Here is an 18,156-nt window from a genome sequence, read left to right as displayed (position 1 = left end):
TATTATCTCGTATGTTGAGGAAACGTGGTTGGTGCATAAGGAGAAGTTTGTTGTTGCTTGGACAAAGGAGTTCCTACATTTTGGCAACACAACTACTTGTCGAGTGGAGAGCGAACGTGCTAGTCTAAAGCAATGGATCAATACGGCAACTGGCTCCCTTGACACGGTATGGCAGAAGGTTCACAAGCAGATTGAATCACAAGCAACCAATATAAGGTATTTGCAATTTCTTCTACTGCAATTTAGGAAGTTGCATTTATGGTTGTATCATTTCACTAACTAATAATAATTTTGTCTTCGTATCAGGTACATGCTTGAGCAGTCCCGGCTTCGTCAAGCAGTCACTTTCGCCGGACGCCCATTAAGCCAACTTGTATTCAAAATCTCTCACTACTGTCTGTAGTTGCTGAATGAAGAGTTAGAGCGCGTGAGAGGGTTGAGCCATGAAGTGTACGTGCGTTGCGGTTGTGTATTGAGAACATCGCATCAGATACCATGTGCATGCGAGTTGAAACGAGCTTGTGATCTGGAACAAATGATCAGTACTGAGAGTGTTCACGTGTTTTGGAGAACACTTTTAATCAATCATGGTCACACTGATGAAAATGACGGGCGTAATGATCTGAACGAGGATCAGCGATATTTTCAGTCCTTAGTGGACCAGGTCTCTAAAGGCAACCCATCCTTAATGCGTAATATTTCAATGTTTATCCATGATCAACTACACCCTGATCAAGCTCAGTACACCGAACACGATGTCAAAATTCACGTGCGAGGGCGACCTAAGGTGAGCAAATCCACAAAACGTATGCCGAGTTCTTGGGAATACAATGAAACTCGTCGTGGACGGGCTCGTTCTACTAGTTCATCTAGGAGTCGTGGTAGAAGTGGTAGAATTAGCTCGTCATCCTCGGTACATAATGGTGCCTCATCAGGTAATACCAAGATGACGGTATAGATATGCTAGTGCAGCTGATCCCCAAGAAAGTCCAACGGCTCCAACTGCCGAGTCCTGCACCTCTAACAGACAAGAAGGTCGGATGCGGTCACCACTCTTGTCTACGAACAAGGTGGAACCGAGCATCAGCCACGTCCAAGCTATAGCCTGGGTCTCAGGAATCCGATCACCTCTACAGTGCTCCATGACGGAAGCGGCTCGTATACCACCAGCAGTATAGTGACGGGCATCTAACTCAACCCAAGTCATCCCAAACAAATCCATCACGCACTCATTAAGCTCATCAATACTCGCATCAGCAGTCACCATGGCACCATCTACGGGGATGCGCAATATCTCCCACACATCATGCATCAAAATGGTCATCTCGCCAAACGGCATGTGAAATGATGACGTGTCTGGCTGCCACCGCTCTACAAATGTCGTGATCAGAGCAGCATCTATGTGACTGTGCATAATACCAGGTAAATAGAACATGCCAGATGACTCGATACGCGACTGAATTGTCCTGGAAGAACCACTGTACCATAATCTCAGCTTCGAGCAATACCCTGATCTGGTATGACACCTAAGGACGCCCCTATCCTGACCGGCCCAGATAGCACATGCAACATGTCCCAGAAAGCTCGGGATCACAGCACCATCAAATGGACCCCCGGGTACGGGGTCCTTCACAACCCAGTCATCCTCTGTAGCACTCCTTGATCGCTTGCTGCTACCTGAAATTACAGTAAACGGTTTACATTAAATTTTTGGTATATTTTCCAATAATCACGATTAAAACAAATAAAAATAAGCAGATTTTTAAATTTCTCTTACCAGAAGACGATCCTGCGGTAGAAGAAAATCGTCCGTCTCGACCCCTCGTCACGACGCCACAATGGATGGGGATAGTATCAGAACTAGGACGAGGCATAGAGTCATCTCCGTCCATCTCTATATCAACCGCCTCATCCTGTCCCTCAGCACGCTCCGCCTGTGCTGCATGTGCCCTCCGGGCGTCCGCCATGAACCGCTGCTGCTCCGTCCGCTCCCGCCGAGCAGATGCAGTAACAGGACGTGAAGACGTGTGTCTACGGTCAGATCCCGCCTCATCCTGTAATATTATTTATTTATTATATTCAATTTACCATAAATTTTTTATTTTTTATGTGTTCGGGTCTGCCTACGCCCGGTCCGTACAATTTTTTTTAAAAAAAAAAACAAAATTTGGCCCTTTTTGGCCTAGGCGGGTGGCTTACACCACCTGGCCGACGGGCCAAACGGGTGCGGCACACCAGTCGGCCATAGGGCCGACTGGTGCGCCGCAAACGTTTGGCCCGTAGGCCAAACGCGTGCGCCGCGCGATCCACCTTATGGTGGAGCGCGTGCGCCGCGCGCTCCACCATAAGGTGGATCGCGCGGCGCGTACTTGTTCCACCTACGGTGGAACGCACAGTTCGTGCGTTCCACCGTAGGCGGAACAAGTAAATCGCACCCGTCTGGTGCGATTTCTGATTTTTTTTCCGATTTCGGAGCCAAAAATCATGAATTCGTTAATTATTTGAACGGAAAAACTTACCGTAATACCCATGTATCCTTTGCCCTTGCCTACTTTTTGTGCCATGTCGTTTTAGGTCGGATTTTTGAAAACGGAAAGAAAGTAGAGAAGATTTGGAATTTTCAAATTTCTTGTTTGAAATAATGAGAAGGGCAATATGGTGAACCGGAATTAGGGGGGCGGTATATAGTCGCTCACTATCCCAAATATGGGAAAATTATAAAATTGGATCAAATGGAAGACCCATTTACATATTTAACTCATTTACTCAACCTACTACATATCTAGATTGTTTTTGTGTGATTTTTCCATAATACCCCTAACCTTTCCTCTTCCCCCTTCTCCTTGGTTACGCGAAACGGTTGGCAGCTCTTCCATTAATGATTCCCATACTTTTGATCTTCCTATCTTCCTTTAAATTGCACGAAATCTGTACCGTTTCTCCAAATCACCATGTATTTCTCTTCTTCCTCTCTTCATCTTTTGATTCCTCATCTTCCTAATCCTAGAAAACGAAGCCATGGTTCTTCATGTTCCATTTCCTGCTCGTTTCTTTCTTCTTGTGACCATCGAAGAAATGGTGATTCTACGTTATTTTCATCGTTTTTCTCAGTTTATCATATTGTTTTTGTCAAAAAATATAAGTATATACTATTTTCTCTGCGTTTTTTTCTTCCATAAATTCACTTAGCATATGCCGTTTTTGCGAAGTCCGCGGGGAGAAATTTATCGATTTAACTTCGCGAAACGATGATTACGCGAAGTTTGCGAGGTAATTCGATAAATTTCTCCCGCAGACTTCGCGTAACCATCGTTTCGTGAAGTCAGAGCGTCACATTTCTCCTCGCAGACGTCGCGAAATCATCGTTTCGTTAAGTAAAATCAACATCTTCCTTGCACATTTATTTTCACATATTTAGCGAATCCTCATTTCGTAAAGCCAAATCATCATTTTTTCTACCTAACACGATTAATTTTTCTCAAGGTGGTTGAATACATAATATTCATTTCTAGAAGGTGGCGGCTGGGGTGCTGTGAAAGACATCCATCCCAAAAGGCCTAGACTTCTATCCATCGGTGGTGAATAAGAGCTTGTACCGTGAGACACGTCCATCCATCGGTGGTGAATAAGAGTCTATGCATTATGAAGTGATTTGTTAGGAGTTTATTGTGACAATTTTGTTGTAAATTTTGATAATGTTATGATTTTAATGTTAGAATCCGTTATTGTTTGACATTTTTTGTTATATACCACTTAGCGAATTTTGTTAAAAACACAACCAGACTTTACATATGCTAATTAAAATCATCAACTAAACTAAACATTAGCTTTGCAGGCTTTGCATATGCTAGAATTTGCGAAGTCAGACGGGAAGGAGACAGCCGCGTCGTAAATATTGAGGGTATTATGAAAAAGTTACACAAAAACAGTCTAGATATGTAGTAGGTTGAGTAAATGAGTCTCTCATTCGATCCAGTTTTGTAATTTTTCCCCCAAATATTAATACAATACACCCTTTGATATCCACTTTGTATACGGGCATTTTTACTCCGACCCGACCCGGCGATTTCACTAGTTCAAGGAAAAGATCCTTCCATGCTTGCTTAGGCACGGCCGAAAGCGACGATGCTAAGTTCATCTGCCCGAACGGCGCGGAGGCTGTGCTCTTCATACGCTTGTTGCATCAGATATCAGAGCAGTTCTTTGCCATCAATTTCGAAAAATGTCACCCATTTCTTTGTCAATGGCTTGTTACAACCTAGAGGAACTATCCCTGCAGCTCAAGTTGCAACCTCGTCTTCCTCCTTTTGTTCATTTGCGAATAGTCGTTCTCAACTGAATGAAACTGATACATATTCGGCGATAGAGATAGCACTTGATTCGGTGGTGAAGATCTTTACAGTATGTAGCAGCCCCAACTACTTCCTTCCTTGGCAGAATAAGCCTCAGCGCGAAAACATGGGTTCCGGTATGTAAAAGCATTCTTAAATTACTTCTGAACACTTGCTATTTTCAGTTTTATCTTGCAAGTTGCATTGCTAATTACTAGAAATAAGATCCTTATTATCTCCCTGTTTGGTGTTCGTAGCATGATTTGGCGCCATAACCATATCTTAGCACTGCTCAATCTCGTAGAGACTCCTTTAATTTTTTTTATTTGATTGAATCATATGTTTTTGCTTCCAAATATGTTTCTGTGCAACTTGAACTACATTATCAAATGCAAATTTGTAATATTGAATTAAAAATGATTGGCATAAACCATAACCAGCTCCTGAACTTGTCAATTTTGGTCATTTTGCCCCCTGCATATATGTAGACGATTTAGAAGGATTTAAAGCTATATGCAATTTTTAGGAGAAAACTTGTGTTCTCTGTACTAACCTGATTTGTAGCTTGTTTTAGTAGTGCACAACCCTTTTTATTACGACACTGGTGCTTGCAACGAGAACATGTCATGATTGTTTCCGTTATAATGAAAAGAGGAGGTTGCTAATACCACTTTTAAATACTTGAGGGTGTAAATAGGTCGTCTCGTAAGTTCAGGGGGCAAAGTGACCAAAATTGTTAAGTTCTGGGGGCTCCATATGGTTTAGGCCAAAATGATTTATACAAACACAATTGATATTGGGAGATGCACTGGAATCATATCTATTTATGTTCTAGATACAAATTTAGCCTTCTTCATTTGAAAGATACGTACTGGATTTTTACTCTGAGTTATGCAATACACCATCAGTCCATCATTAAACCTAGAAGTAGATGAACATTGCTCATTTTTTTTTTTATTGAAGTTAAGATCTTCTCATAATGCAGGTTTTTCTATTCATGGAAAAAAGATACTTACGAATGCTCATGTGGTGGCTGATCACACATTTGTCCTTGTGAGAAAACATGGGTCTCCCACTAAATATAGAGCGGAAATACAAGCTATCGGCCATGAATGTGATTTAGCTATTCTGGTAGTCGAAAGTGAAGAGTTTTGGCAGGGCATGAGTTTCTTGGAGCTAGGAGACATTCCATTTCTGCAAGAAGCTGTTGCTGTTGTTGGATACCCTCAAGGTATAATATAATTTATCAGTGCATCTAGTACACATATATCATGCTGTAGCTGTTCTAATTTCTAAATTAGTGGTTGCTTAGCTAGCCAATATAATCTATGCAAACATCTGATTTACAGTCCTGCAAACTATTTAGTGTCTACTACTACTACTACTACTCTGTCTCTCTTTCTCCATTGTTTTTCCCCAAGTAAAATTTGAACTTATTGAAGATCATATTTTCTTTAATTTTCAAGTTGCATTCCTTGTTTGAGTGATTTGGTTAGAATAGCTTGCAAAGATTAGCTTTTAAAACTGTGGAATGAGATTAGAATTACAATTGTTTTCAGGGTTCGGTTACATTCGTGGTTAATAATAGACTTTAAGCATGAAGAACACCATGTTTAGTACTAAGAAGGGAAACGAGAAAAAACATAGAAGATCAACATAGACAACACAATGTTATTTAGGTTCTAGTGAAGATCAACTATGCATACGAGGCATCCGTCCTTTCTTTAAAGAAGTTTATAAGAACCTTGGCAAGGTTTTGTTATTAATATGTGTAGTTTTGTACTCAGCATAAAATTTGTAAGTACTCTTTATTTTATGGAGAGAATCAGATAGTTATCATAAATGTTCTGATGGTCAAGGAGCAAATTTTATCTGTTGGGTTTATTCAATTTGAAATCTCAGTGATTCTATATTAACAAAAATCTGGTTTCTTAAATCTATTAGTTAAAATAGCTCGGGCTACTTTCTTTAATATATAAATGCAAGCCAAGTGTCAGTAGTAGAAAATAATAATGATAACAAAGCTGTTCTTTTATTTATTTAATTTTGACTTGTTCAGATTGCTGTCTTAATCTTGGGGTTAAAAAAAGAAGGAAAAGGAGACTTATGGTTGAACTTCTAATTTAGAGCAGTAACAGTTGCTATATAATAATTTAGAAATGATAAGTAAAGACCATATGCCCATTGTTACTTTCTTAAGATTATTGTTATCAACTGAATCAATTCATAAACAGATCGATAAAAGGAATTAATATGGTTGATACCCTGCTTTAGAATGAATAATTTTCACACTATTCTGCAAGGTGGATATAAGGGTAGGCTGAAATTGTGGTAAGTGGAGTTTAGATACTACGTACGTGCCATTACTTTTTGAGGTATTAATCCCTTCTAAATTAAAGTTGTGTTCATGACTGAGATTTTGGTTGAGAGACTTCAACAATTGTGTCGAAAATTTTGGTTATGTCCAAAGTTTTTATGCATGATGCAGACAAGGCATTTGAGAAAAAGCTAGTTTGGCTCTAGACACCTAATTTATGGTCTAGGTTTTGTAGATCAGAGCTTTATTTGGGATTGAAAAATTTTGAGCTCTTGGTATCCATTGAGTAATACAAGCATGTCTATTTCAGTACATAAGTTAATGGTGTTACTACTTTATTATCTAAGGCAGAGAGAAGATACGTGCTAGGAACTCACAGTCTTTTTACTTTCTGGCAGGTGGTGACAACATTTCTGTGACTAAAGGTGTTGTTTCCAGAGTTGAACCCACACAATATGTACATGGTGCAACCCAGCTAATGGCAATACAAATTGATGCTGCCATAAATCCAGGAAATAGCGGTGGCCCAGCAATAATGGGCAATAAAGTTGCCGGCGTAGCTTTTCAAAATCTTTCAGGTGCTGAGAACATTGGGTGAGTTGGGGCTTTTGGTTTAGATATAATATCTAAGTATATGTTTTCTTCACATATTTTAATGTTTGGGTGATGACTGATGAGGTTTCGGGTCATCTTTCATATGCTATATTATGTTAAACTAGCTTTCTGTTGTCCTGGATAATTTCCAAGCATAGGATTCCCGATTTTGGGAATGGAATTGGTTATTTTCCGTTCATGATCACACCTTTTATATGACAGTAAAACATATATAGCCGTCTTTCTAAGCCGTATATCATTGTTTTTTCCTTCAATTTTTTTTGAAATAATCTATTGCTCTATATTCCAAGTTTTAGTTAGTACTTATTCCTATTTTCTAATTTTCAGTTACATAATTCCTGTTCCTGTAATTAAGCACTTCATAGCTGGAGTTAAGGAAAATGGAACATATGTGGGGTTCTGCTCTCTGGGTCTGTCATGCCAACCAACTGAAAATATTCAACTGAGAGAGCACTTTGGTATGCTTCCTGAAATGACTGGGGTACTTGTGAGCAAAATTAATCCTTTATCGGATGCATATAAAGTTCTAAGAAAAGATGATATTATCCTGGCATTTGATGGTGTACCAATTGCAAATGATGGAACAGGTATTCACGTACATCTTTATTCATAACTATGTAATCTAAAGTTCTGTCAGATCCTTATTTCTCATCCTTCCTTTTCTGGCTTCCAATTGTCGTCAGTTTTATATAATATTTGTTAAAAAAAAAAAACAAGAAAATATGGCTCTCTGGTTCACTAAGTGATTTTTTCTTTTTCTTGAATTGCGGTTTTCATCAATGCTGATTGGCTTCCAACTCATCATCACAAAGGAAATATATTAACCTACAAATGTTTGTTAATAAAGGGTCATCATTGAACAGTGTAATGCTGTGCATGGCGATTCTGTGTCTCAATGGCTGATTCAATGGAGTTCCAAAGGTGTCGAGGATGCCACATGGGAAGACGAATTCGTTATCAAGAGTGAATATCCTTCCTTATGTCTTGAGGACAAGACATATTTTGAGGGGGGCGGTAATGATAGAGAACAAACTACAAACGGACTGTTTTAGACATTAACAGTGGGCCTAAACCTTTACAGGTGTATGAGAGGAAGAAGTCCAAAAAGACAGGGGCAGAAAAGGAAACTTAAGGGAGTTAGTTATTAGTAGGGCATTTTGGGGAATGAGTTAGTTTAGCCAAGTGATGAGCTGGCAGGCTAGGTACACCTTTCTATTATATACAGTGAGATAGGAAAGTGTGAGGTAGGCTGATTTTGAGATTGTTCTTTCTGCTTTTGCAGGGCACTAACCTTTTTGGTAGAGAGGGAGATTAGTTTCTCCTAAGGGGTAGCATTACCTTGTATTTCCATCTGAAAAAAACGACACTCGTTTCCCCTATTTGGGGGGGTGGGGTGGGGGGTCCTTGTGAAGACCGAGTCCCTGCAGTAATTTCCCCATAACATCATGGCTGGAACTGCAAAGATTCTCGTGGTAGTTGATATATTTCTGTAGCTTTTCTAATATCTTAAACAAGGCTAAAGGCATTTTCTAAGCTTGTAATTAGGATAGTTTTTTTTATTCTCTTTATAGTGTTTATTCAAACACATAATTATTTGCCCTTTTGTTCTTAATGTTGAATGTATCATAACCTATACAGTTCCTTTCCGAAATAGAGAACGGATTACATTTGATCACTTGGTATCTATGAAGAAACCTGATGAAACTGCTCTAATAAGAATCTTGAGGGATGGAGACGTGCAAGAACTCAAAATCACTTGCAGACCTGTAAGTAATATTTTGTTATGTTGTCATCACAGATTCATTTTTATTATGTTATCATGCCAACTGATATAATCTTTCTGTAAAAAATTGAAGTAAAGAAATAGTTTATTGAACATATAGTAATTCATGATCCATAATTTCTACCCCACCCTTTTAAATCATTGACTATTTTTGTTTTGGGTAAAATACATCCATGACCCTTGAACTATATCTACTAACATTATGGTCCCTGAACTTCATTTCTTGATATAAAAGTCCTTAAACTTTACTCTATACTAACATTAAAGATCAAATCAGAGAAAATCCATTTAAAAATTAATGAAGTGATTACCTGAACAAGGTTGACTACATTGCTGGCTTTCTTTTATCCATATCACCATAAATTCTGGTCAAATACTTATTTCCAGGTCATCACTTCGTTAATTTTTAATGAATTTTCTTTAATTTGGACTTTAATGTTGGTATAATACAAACCTCAAGGACTTCTATGACACGGAATGAGGTTTGGAGGTCATAGTGTTAGTAGTGCTATAGTTCTTGAAGTAAAACTGTTTTCAAATTGGCATGTCACCGCCGTACCTGTGTCTCATATTTGTTAAAATGCCGTTCGCCGCACCTGAACCTGTACGAGTACTTGTGTCGGTGCTTCCTTGGTTTCTTGTTTTTCTTAATCATCGTTGTCATCACCATTTTACCTTTCTATTGTTTGTTTTGTAATTAACACCTTAATTTTGTGGATTTTGCAGTTGCAGCCATTAGTTCCAGTTCATCAATTTGACAAGCTTCCTAGTTACTATATTTTTGCTGGTCTGGTATTTGTGCCACTTACACAGCCTTATCTTCATGAGTATGGAGAAGACTGGTATAATAGTTCACCTCGTCGATTGTGTGAACGAGCACTGAGGGAACTACCAAAAAAGTCTGGCCAACAACTTGTCATTCTTTCCCAGGTTTGCATTGCTTCATTGACAACTTTGATTATAAATTGTTGTGTTTTGATGAAACAAGTTTCTAACTAGAAAAAAGAGCGAGTTTGGATTATTCCTATACTCTGAGAAAGTAAATTTTCCATGAAGTATCTGAATCACAGTTGATAAATGTTATAGGAAAACATAAAGGTAAGATTTTGGCGAGTTGAAGTTATTTTCCATAAACTGAATTGCATATTCAAAGAAAAATCTCAGTCAAGATGATAACAGAACTTGGATGGACATACACTTAGGGCTGTAAATGAGCCGAGCCGCTGCGTTCGGCTCGATAAGCTCAATAATGTTCGGCTCGATTTATAAATGAGACGAGTCTGAGCACGTGGAAACTCGGCTCGGTTATAGGTTTATGAACAAACTTATAGACAAACTTGATTATAATGTTCATGAACACGCTAGTGAGCAAGCTTGGTTCGATTTTTTTTAGTAGTAGTATTCTATAAAAGGGGAAATGTAAAACAACCTAGTTTTATGTAAATTTTAATTTTGTAGGTTTCAGTATTAAAGAAATTTCAAATGCACATAATTAATGAGCTGCTTGCTAGTTGCTCGCGAGCAGCCCACAAACATTGAGCTCGAGCTAGAGGTCATCAATTTTCAGACGTGCCGAGCATGAGCAGGCCAAAGTTTGATTCGGCTCGGCTGGATTACAGTACACTAGTTTTCTAATATTGCTACCCACACTAATAAGAAATAATATCTCAGGTACTGATGGATGATATAAATGCAGGATATGAGCGTCTTGCTGAACTTCAGGTTGGCATGTTTCTCTTTAGTCACAGTATGTTAATTTAGTTTGAGATATGATATATGGTGCAACTAAGGGCCAAATGTTGACAAAATGAGTCAATTTCGTAGATCATTAACGAAACACTTTCCTTAAACACGTATCTTGTTATTTCCAGCTCTACATATAGATGATATACATAAAAAATAATATAAAAAAATTATCTCGAATTTTGCACGTGTTGGATTTTTTTTTCCAATCTAAATATTTCATCTAAACTCTATTTTAAAGTTACAAAAGACGCAAAATGTTTTATTTTTGAACCAACTGATATGTAACTAGTGCATAACATGAGAACAAAGTATCTGCATTATTGAATGATGTCCAAAATTGACCTAGCTTATAAATAAGTGACGCCATTGCTTTTGACAATGGTAAAGGTACCAACCATGAAAGTAAAAGATTTGTCTTTGCCTTAATACATCAATAGCCCTGAATTTTGACTCAAAAAGTTGATTAGCCTTCTAAATTTACAAAATATCTCGTTAATCTCCCTCAACTTGTTTAAAATGGCCTATTGACCACTTTAATTTGTTTAAAGTGACCTATTAGCCCCTTGAACTTACTTATGGTGATCAATTGGCCCTTGAACTTGCTTAAAGTGATATACATTTCAATTTGTCCAATAGCTCCCTGAACTTAGATTCAAAAAGTCGATTGGCCCATAAATTTACAAAGTATCTTGTCAATCGCTGAACTTGCATAAAATGACCTGTTAACCGCCTTAATTTGTTTAAAGTGACCTATTAGCCTCTTGAACTTACTTACAGTAATCAATTGCTCCTTGAACTTGCTTAAAGTGATATACATTTTAATTTGTCCAAAATCAATCTTGTTCTACCACGTAGACTTAGGGAGTTAATCTGTCACTTTAAGCAAGTTCAGGGACTAACGACACACTCTGTAAATTAAGGTGCCAATCAACTTTTTTGGCCAAGTTCATGGAGCTCCTAATATATTAATCATTTGGGTTTAATAAATCAATAGCCCCTGAACTGGGCTCTAAAAGTTGATTCGCCTTCTAAACTTACAAAATATGCTTAAAATGATTAACCACTTTAATTTGTTTAAAGTGATCTATTAGCTAATTAAACTTATTTACACTGATCAATTGGCCTTTGAACTTGCTTAAAATGATACATTTCAATTTGTCCAAAACCAATCTTGTTCTGCCCCGTAGACTTAGAGAGTTAATAATGTCACTTTAAGCAAGTTCAGACAATTAACGAGATCTGTAAGTTCAGGAGGCGAATAAACTCTTTTGGCAAATTCAGGTAGCTCCTAATATATTAATTCATTGTCTTTTGAGAGCAGCCATTGTTCTAACAATTATGAATCCTACAGGTTAAGAAAGTGAATGGAGTAGAAGTTGAAAATTTGAAGCATTTATGTGAGATTGTTGAAGAATGTACTGCAAAAAGTTTGAAGTTCGATTTGGATGAAGACAGAGTAATCGTATTAAATTACAACTCTGCTAAAATAGCTACTTCCAAAATTTTGGAACGCCACAGAATTCCTTCTGCTATGTCTACTGACCTTACTGATCAACAAACCAAATTGACAGGTGAATCCTCCTGCTAATTCTCCAATATTTTTAAGGGTAAATTCCAAAAAAAAAAAAAAATCATTTGGTTACGAGAAAACAATTTTAATTCTCGGAAATTTTTATTTTGGCAATTTTCAGAGTGTCAAACTAAAATATACTCGTTTTTAGCAAAGCGGGGAATTTTAGTTATCTCTTGATTGCAAAAAAGAAAAAAAAAACATAAATATGCGTTTGACAATTCGTGTAACCACATGAAATATTTTTGGAATTTACCTATTTTTAATTCATTGCAAAATTTCTTCCTCTTAATTTGATAAAGTTTTGGTCATCTATAATTTTTTAGTTTTTTTGTTAATTTTAATTTTGTTTGGGAGATGAGACTTACTAATGTGAAATCTATGCCCCCTTATTGAGCTAATGCTAATTGGTGCCACCATTTTTTAGTTTGTATTTGGTAATATATTTGGTAGAAACTATGCTGTTGCAAATCCCTTGTCTCCTTTCATGTCCCTCTTATAAAAAGTGGTTCTTATTTAATTAAAATAATATATTATATGATAGTAGTCGAAGATTCGCCCGAGTGATATAATATTGTTTCACTAATTTTAAAGATTCAATTTTTTAAAATATTGTGTTATTAATGAACACTGGTAGAATTAAAAGTATTACACCCTTAAACTTGACAAGTTTTCCCTATTGGTACTCATAAACCTTTAAAATAACCTACCACACATAGTTGGCTTTAAAAACCTATTATACACCTATAGTTGGCTTTAAGAACCTATTACACACCTATAGTTGGCTTATTCGGACCTCACAAAATTGTTGATCTGTCATCTTTGGCAAATGAGGTGGCATGTACGTGCTATAGAAAAAACAAAAGTGCATGAGTTCGTTCCGTATGCTACTTCATCTGTTATCAATAATTTTGTGTTCAAGAGGTCCGAATGAGCTATAGATTTTTAAAGTCAACTATAGGTGTGTGGGAGGTTTTTAAAGCCAACTATAAATGTGATAGGTTATTTTAAAAGTGTAGGGTGCCAATAGGCAAAACTTTCAAGTTTAAGGATGTAAATATACATTAAGTCTAGAATTAATGAACACTAAATTAATTCTAGGGTAAATAATTTATTAGTCTCTACCTTTTTACGTAACATACTGGTTAGTTTTTTTATTTTGAAAAATATATTACAAGGTCTCTATCTTTTGGCAATATTAACTTTTCGGTCCTTTTGTCTATTTTTTTTTAGATTTTTAACCGAACATAGTTTAGCTTTTAGGACAGTCATAGTACGATACAAAATGACCATGTTATTTTCTGTCTGTTTATGCTAAATATAACTGTTGAAGTAAGAAAAATAGACAGAATGACCAAAGGGTTAACAGTGACAAAAGATAAAGACCTTATAATATCTTTTTCAAAATAAGAAAACTTAACATTGTGTTAGATAAAAAGGAATTGACTAATAAATTATTTACCCTTAATTCTATTTTTCTTATTGTTAATTTTAATTTTTGGGAGATGAGACTTAATATGAAATTTATGCGCTCTTATTGAGCTAATGCTAATTGATACCACAAGTGTATTTGGTAATACATATATTGTTTTCATGTGATCATTTGTTTTTAAGAAAGTGTAGATTTATTTTTAATATACCCAATGGTAAAACTTTATCCATAATATTTCCAAGATCAATTTTACTCTAATTAACCAAAATTTTAAGGGCCTGATTTGATGGTGATTTTACTATCACATTGAACGTTCTAAACAAATTCATCGATAAACTGAGGTAGTTTTTTGCATTTTGACATGTGGTTTGTAAATGTGTAAAGATTTTAGACATTTTGGCTGTGTTTTTGTGAGGCCTCGATCATTTACATGGACCTATTTTAATTTATACGTGACAGATTTGGTTGTTAATATTTTTGCAAGTTGTTTGTAACTGTGTTGGTAATATATAAAACATTTTAAACATAATTGATGTTTGGAAGGTTGGATATAGCAATCAAATAATAGTCAAACTAACTTGTTTAAATTTTTTCATTACAAAACAACAACAACAACAAATCCTTAGTCTTGAAATGATTCGGGAATGGCTAACATGAACTGTCATACGAAATCGTGAAATCAAGTCGTGTCAGCCATATAAATTATGTTCCTCCACTTCGTCTTATCCACTGTTATATTTTCCTCAATCTCCAATAAACTCATATCACTCTCAATTACCTTCTTCCAAGTTTGCTTACGCTTTCTTCTATCTCGCACCATTGCATCCTTTTGCTTTTTCATTACATAAGGGTAAAAAAAAATTTGATCTTGTTTCGGAAGGTTAGGAATGATTTTTTATTATTTTAAACATAATTGATGTTTGGAAGGTTTTAATATAATAGTCAAATTAGCCTGTTAAATTTTTTAAATTACATAGAGAGAAAATTGGTTTTTCTTTGGACCGTTGAAGATTTTTTTTACCATTTCAAAAAATAATAGGAGCAAATTTGAATTTTATTTAAAAAAAAAATAGTTATGAACTATTTTTGAGGGTAAATGTATGATTCTTCGACGTAAGCGTTTTTTATACTTTAATAGCTGATTTTTTTTTTTAATTTAAAATCATTGAACCTAATAGTAAAGTTGGAATATTTCAAGGTTAACTATTTATTTGTAGATGTCTACAGATCCGGGTATCCGTCTGGTCTGTCCAGACCTGTGTCTCTTGCGCCAGGTTTAGACAATTAAAATTGATTATATACCTATTAAAATCCGTCTATTTTTTAGTAGGCTTGGGATTGATAAAAAAATAGTAAGGGTCGGTTTCGTCCGGTCCACCAATTAATATTAATTATTAATTTATATATTAAATATTTAATTTTAAGCATCAATTTTATTTTTTATAATTAAAATTTATGCATATATTTGGGTTCTGGATTTGATTTTTAAACCCGAATCCAATCTGGTTTGAGCTGTCTAAATTAATAGTGAGTTGCGTTGGGTTTGGATTGAGCATTTTCATATAAAAGCCCGATAGGTCCGATCCGAGTCCGGCCATGAACAGGTGTAACTATTAGAAAAAGATTGCCATGGTATGGGTTGACTTATTTTTGGGTTTGACTACTCTAATTATTAGGGTAAGTTGTCAAAATAGCCTCTAGGTTTTTGAAAAATAGTTAATTTAGTACATGTCTACAAAGCAATACAGTTTCTATCTTAACTACATAATTATGATGTGTGAATTTCTATTAGTGAGGTTTTCCATTACGCGGTTTGATAAATATTGATATTGAAATTTCAATGTTTTTGTATATGAAAACTAATCCCCAAAATTGTTGAAGCTATTTGGTACCGTATCCTTATCTCCATAATTCTATTTTACCCTCTCTTCTTTTTTTTTTTTAAACAGAGATAAACTTTATTAAACATCACAAAACACGTCTCTTATAAGGGTTGTATCGATAGTTGATTGGACCTGCAGATTGTGTGATTTCCACTCCTCATAAAATCCCAGACAACGCGTCCAACATACAACAGGCTGCCGCACCACTCCCTTCCACATCAGTGTGTTACGTTGCTGCCAGATCGTATAAAAAACCAGCACAGTTTTAATAAGATCAGTATCAGATGCTGATTTACATTGCTCGAAGAACCAATCTGCAGCAGTGTCATGAAGACCAATCGGAGCAGTAACACGAGCCTTATCCCAGCAGCTAACTGCGAAGGGGCAATCTGCAAATAAGTGTCAGCTGTGTTCGATATTGGTCAGACATAGACAACACTCCATTTGAATAGCCATTCTTCTTGCCTGAAGCGTATGTCTTAGAGGTAAACAACCCGCGCAAAACTTCCATAAAAAGTGCTTCACATTCGGAGGTAAATTTAACTGCCAGACTCTCCTCCATCCCATAGAATCAACGACATTTACACGCGAAGATTCAAGTATCTTATATCCTGATTTTGGGGTGTAAATTCCATTTTTAGTATGCATCCATATCATTCTATCCTCCATCTCCCTCTCTTTTAATACCTTAATCAATATACTCCTATGTGTGCTTTCGCTCCGCTCTCGCTCTCGCTCTCGTTCTCAGATAACATTAATTTTCACTCTTTTGTGGAGAATTTTTACGTGTTAAGAAATAAATATATATAAATGACATTAATTAATTGAGATAGTATTGCTTTGGCAGAATATAGAATTTCTCCTCTTAAGTATTGCTATATAAAATCTTCAAATTTGTATATATACACCTGTATAAGATTTTTTTATAATTAATATACACAAGTATAAAAATTTTGGTGTATACTACATGAGTTTCATAAAACTATTTTGTTTAAATTTGAAAACTAGAAGATAAGTTATTTTATTTGTATAATTAGGGGTAATTTTGTACTTTCATGTATAAAAATAAATAAAGGAACTAAAGAGTTGATTAAGGTAAAATCTAATGACCTTATAATAACATGATGGATCTACAGTACTAGTGAGTTAAATAAAAATACAGGAATCTTATAATTATTTATTTAAAATTTATGTATAGGGGTGGCAATGGAGAGAAGATTATCCGAAAACCGCGGGTATCCGAATCGACGGGGGAATAACTGTAAAAATTGAGGATGGGGATAGGGACAGGGACGAGAATTTTTTTTCCCCAAAACCTAAATGGAAATGGGGATTGCTATATCTGTCCTGTGGGGATCCTCGCCCCATTACCGTGTAAATTCCTGTGGAGATCCCCGAAAAATCCCCGTGGAGATCCCCAAATAAAATTATTAATTTTAATTTCTAACCATTATTTTTAAATCAACGTTTCATAATAAATTAGTAACTTTTTATTAAAAAAAATGTGTACAGAGGCAATATAACTAGCAATTGTTATTGTTACAGATTTATGTAACCAGTTTGCTGGTTACAGATTATAGATTTATGTAACCAGTTTGTTGGTTACTATATAATGTAACCAGCGCAACATTAAATGTTTTTGGTTATTTTTTTGAAATATTATAATTTAATTTTTGTATATATAAAAATTAATATTATTATTTTATTAGGTATGGGGATTCCTCAAAACCGTATGGGGAGGGAATGGGAATGGAAAAATTTCCGAATAATTTAATGAGATTCTCCGAAATCGTTCCGCAAACATTTGGGGACGGAATGATAAATACATACATGTCCCCGTCCTACATTGTTGTCAGTAGAGAAAAAACATAAATTAAAATTGTTTCTCTTAGAAATATGTTAGTAGCTAATTCAAATTTTCATCAATTTTAGTATCCACTTTTAAGTGGATAAATTTACATGTAACGTTTGAAATGGTAAAATATTATTTTTTATAATTTCAAGTAAGATCAGTTTGAGGATTTAATACTGGTTGCCATTCAACTTTAACTAATTCATTAAAATGACTGTTAACGACCTCAAAATAAAAATATTTAAGAATTAAAGTCGTTTAGAACGACATTTAATATGAAACCACATTTTATTTCCAAAATACCATTTTTTGAAGCTTTCTGTCTCTAAAAATTCACTCTCTTTCCTAACTAAACAACACTTAAATGACCTAAAAACGAAAATTTTTAAGAATTAAAGTTCCTTAGAATATCATTAACTCGTCAACGATCGTTTTGAGGCATTGAGTGGCCACCGATATTAAAAAATGTAAAGTTTATTAGTCATACCGTTAAAAATTGAAGTTAAGTGACCATAATATTAAAATAGATAGAGTTCAGTAGGTATGGGTGTAATTTACCTTTTTTATATTTTTTTTTTTTGAACAAAAGTAATTTACCTTTTTTTATATAAATATATAATTTAACCA

At 35.5% G+C, this 18,156-nt stretch overlaps 1 protein-coding gene across 4 annotated transcripts; it reads left to right on the top strand.

Annotated features, from left to right (window-relative positions):
- Positions 1-4,055: 4,055 nt before the first annotated feature.
- Positions 4,056-16,461, top strand: LOC136230777 (protease Do-like 10, mitochondrial). Of its 4 annotated transcripts, none has more exons than XM_066019957.1 (9): positions 4,057-4,468; positions 5,317-5,562; positions 7,047-7,242; positions 7,591-7,850; positions 8,902-9,029; positions 9,773-9,976; positions 10,718-10,768; positions 12,144-12,363; positions 15,744-16,461. In XM_066019957.1, exons 1-9 carry the CDS (start codon positions 4,126-4,128, stop codon positions 15,782-15,784), a joined length of 1,689 nt encoding a protein of 562 aa, XP_065876029.1. In that variant the 5' UTR covers positions 4,057-4,125; the 3' UTR covers positions 15,785-16,461. The 4 variants fall into 4 exon arrangements, with proteins under 4 accessions (XP_065876032.1, XP_065876029.1, XP_065876030.1 ...); XM_066019958.1 differs by having other exon boundaries at positions 15,800-16,460; XM_066019959.1 differs by lacking the exon at positions 15,744-16,461 and having other exon boundaries at positions 4,058-4,468; positions 12,144-12,788.
- Positions 16,462-18,156: the final 1,695 nt, after the last annotated feature.

Source organism: Euphorbia lathyris, chromosome 5, assembly GCF_963576675.1.
Source record: "Euphorbia lathyris chromosome 5, ddEupLath1.1, whole genome shotgun sequence".
NCBI classification, from domain to species: Eukaryota; Viridiplantae; Streptophyta; class Magnoliopsida; order Malpighiales; family Euphorbiaceae; genus Euphorbia; species Euphorbia lathyris.
The sequence above is the reverse complement of the archived record's forward strand: the minus strand, read 5'-3'. Positions and strand labels throughout refer to the sequence as shown.

Coding starts and splice junctions, on each gene's coding strand:
- LOC136230777 (XM_066019957.1), top strand. CDS start 4,126: ATGCTAAGTTCATCTGCCCGAACGGCGCGGAGGCTGTGCTCTTCATAC. Junction 5,563..7,046: donor TGTTGTTGGATACCCTCAAG/GTATAATATAAT, acceptor ACTTTCTGGCAG/GTGGTGACAACATTTCTGTG. Junction 12,364..15,743: donor TCAACAAACCAAATTGACAG/GTGAATCCTCCT, acceptor TTTTTTAAACAG/AGATAAACTTTATTAAACAT.